The following is a 2500-nucleotide window of genomic DNA, read 5'->3' on the forward strand; positions in this document are numbered from 1 at the left end:
GTCGTTGTTTCATCACATTATCTATATTTTCACTATCATTATCATCATTATTATTAATATTGTCGATATTGCTGTTGTTGTTTTATTATCATCATTTTATTATCAATACATTCGTAATATCATCTTTATAATCATCATTATCATTATTACTCTTACTATTAACTAAAATTACTACTATCATTTCCGTTATTGTTATCAATATTTCCTTTATTGTCATCACAACTTCTAAAGAGTCTCCGCTCATTGGCTTCGATTCTCCTAGACGTTATAAACAAGATGTAAGTTCCACATCAAACGCCCGTGCTATGAGTCCCCACAGAAAGAAGCCGAAAGGGGGGGATGCCTTCCGAATACCCGACCAGCCTGAGCCACACAATGGAGGTCTCCGCTATTTCATATCCGCAGAGGCCGGGTATTGTTGGCCACTTGTCCGGCCCGGAGTCAATAAACAGCGGCCAATAAATACCAGTAAATACGTACCTATTCTGATGACGTCGGAAGCCGTGGCGAGGTGAAGCAGAGCGGACAGCACCAGCAGGCAGGGCATCGGTGAGAGTCGGTAGGAGGCGAAGCGACCGAGGATTCTCGCGTGAGGGGCGGTGCCCTCCCGAGTCGCGCTGCACTGTCCTCTTCCTTCTCTTTCTGCTTCTCCTTCTCCTCCTCTTGCGCCTCCTTCAGGCCGAGACGAGGATCCTGTCTTCATTGTTCCCACACCTTGACGACCGTGCTCCTTTCGCCGTTCCCTCGGGTCTCCGCGGGGATCTCGTTCGTAAATTTCACACATTTCAAGTTCTCATTGTGGTAACACTGTCTCGCGCGTTAATGTTATGATTATCTGCGTAATCTTAAGGGAAAGAAGTTGGATTTTTTACTGTCGCTGTATTTTTTTTTCAGAAGTTATAACGATGATGTGATATTCTTTCAAAACAATATATATTTTTTAAACTATAGTAATGTTGTCATGCTACACATTCCATGCATAGTTAAAGGGTTATTGTGGTTTTCACTTTCGCCGAAGCACGTGAATCTAGAAGTGGAATTTAAAGAGATATGAAGATATAATCAGAAAATATTTAGTGAAGTGATTATTCGCAGTATCAGTTGATTGAAATTAAAATTAAGGGTGATATCGAATTGATACAATTATTAAACGGTAAAGCTTATGTAATAAAGTTATCATGACCAATTGAAACATCTGTCGATTCCATTCAATTCATCGTAATAGTTCTGTCGGCTTCATTGCAATAAAAATCAAACTCGCATCTTGAATGGCGAAAGGAACACGTCAGACATAGGCCAACATCTGGAAAGAGAGAAAATAGTATATAAGTTTAAATAAAGCGATATTCATTTTGTTTCATATATTTATATGTGTGTGTGTGTGTGTGTGTACTATTTACATTGCATACAATAGCAAAACCCGAGTAAGTGTTACATAAGTCATCTTAATGGTTATGAAGGCTCTCGCAAGAGATTTGAATTATTCATAAAGAAAAGAGTATCTGTGTTTTTCCAGCTCGGAGTACTTAACCGCAAGCGTATATAAGAAAACATCTTTAAACATTTTGACATGGACTTAATGCTACTTCGCTGTATAATACTATTCATTAACTTTAATAATAAAGTAGATAAGAAACATCTGAGTAAATAAATAACACCAAGAGTAAACAAGAAAAGGCTCGGCTGGGTCGGAAGTAATTTTCATACATCATTAGGGTTGTATTCCTACGTTTAGAGGGGAAGGCAGGTGAGAACTCCGGGGGAAATGCATTACCCCTTTCCCCTTCCTTTCTCATGCTTTCCGCTCCCTTTTCTGCTCCCCTTTTCCTACCCCTTTTCTCCCCTCTCCTATCTCTCCCCACCCTCCCTTTTTCTCCCTCCCTTTCCGCTCCATTTCGGGTCCCTTTCTCCTCCCCTTTTTCCTACTGGGCGCGTGTGAGCTATGGCCCTGACCTTTTCTTTGTGTGGGATGCTCTAGTTAAGGCCTGACTCATGAGTAAATGCCTCGTACTGCCGCTTAGACGAACAGACTAGACAATGCTCCGTGGGCTCTCGATAAGGCCTTACTCGTGACTTCTTGATTCAGCATTTAGGTAGATCTTTGTATTTGCTTTAATTTCTACAATTTCTAAATAGACTTTGATAGATAGCTAGAGAAAGGTATTTTTTATATGTGCGTTAAATAATGCAGTTGATGAGTTCATGTCATATACAAACATTAATATATATGAAAGTATAAGTGAGGATGTTAAGCAGTATATGTACAGTTTTTATTTCACGTTTTTTGTTTGTTTGTGTGTGTGTGTATGTGTGTGTTTATACATATATGTATATATATATATATATATATATATATATATATATATATATATATATATGTAATATATATATATATATATATATATATATATATATATATATATATATATATATATATATATATATATATTTTTTTTTTTTTTTTTTTTTTTTTTTTTTTTTTTTTTTTTTTTTTTAAGGG

The 2500-nt window shown here is 37.0% G+C and overlaps 1 protein-coding gene across 1 annotated transcript in view; it reads right to left on the reverse strand.

The window, feature by feature from the left end:
- The window catches only part of LOC119576965 (glutamate receptor ionotropic, kainate 2-like), a gene marked incomplete in the record, with an annotated part of 142410 nt that extends 141497 nt beyond the window's left edge, over positions 1-913 (reverse strand). The window contains 1 exon segment of the mRNA XM_037924622.1: positions 481-913. Coding sequence (XP_037780550.1) covers positions 481-784 — 304 coding nt within the window.
- Positions 914-2500: the final 1587 nt, after the last annotated feature.

The sequence above is a fragment of the Penaeus monodon genome, chromosome 9 (genome assembly GCF_015228065.2).
Source record: "Penaeus monodon isolate SGIC_2016 chromosome 9, NSTDA_Pmon_1, whole genome shotgun sequence".
Lineage (NCBI taxonomy): Eukaryota > Metazoa > Arthropoda > Malacostraca > Decapoda > Penaeidae > Penaeus > Penaeus monodon.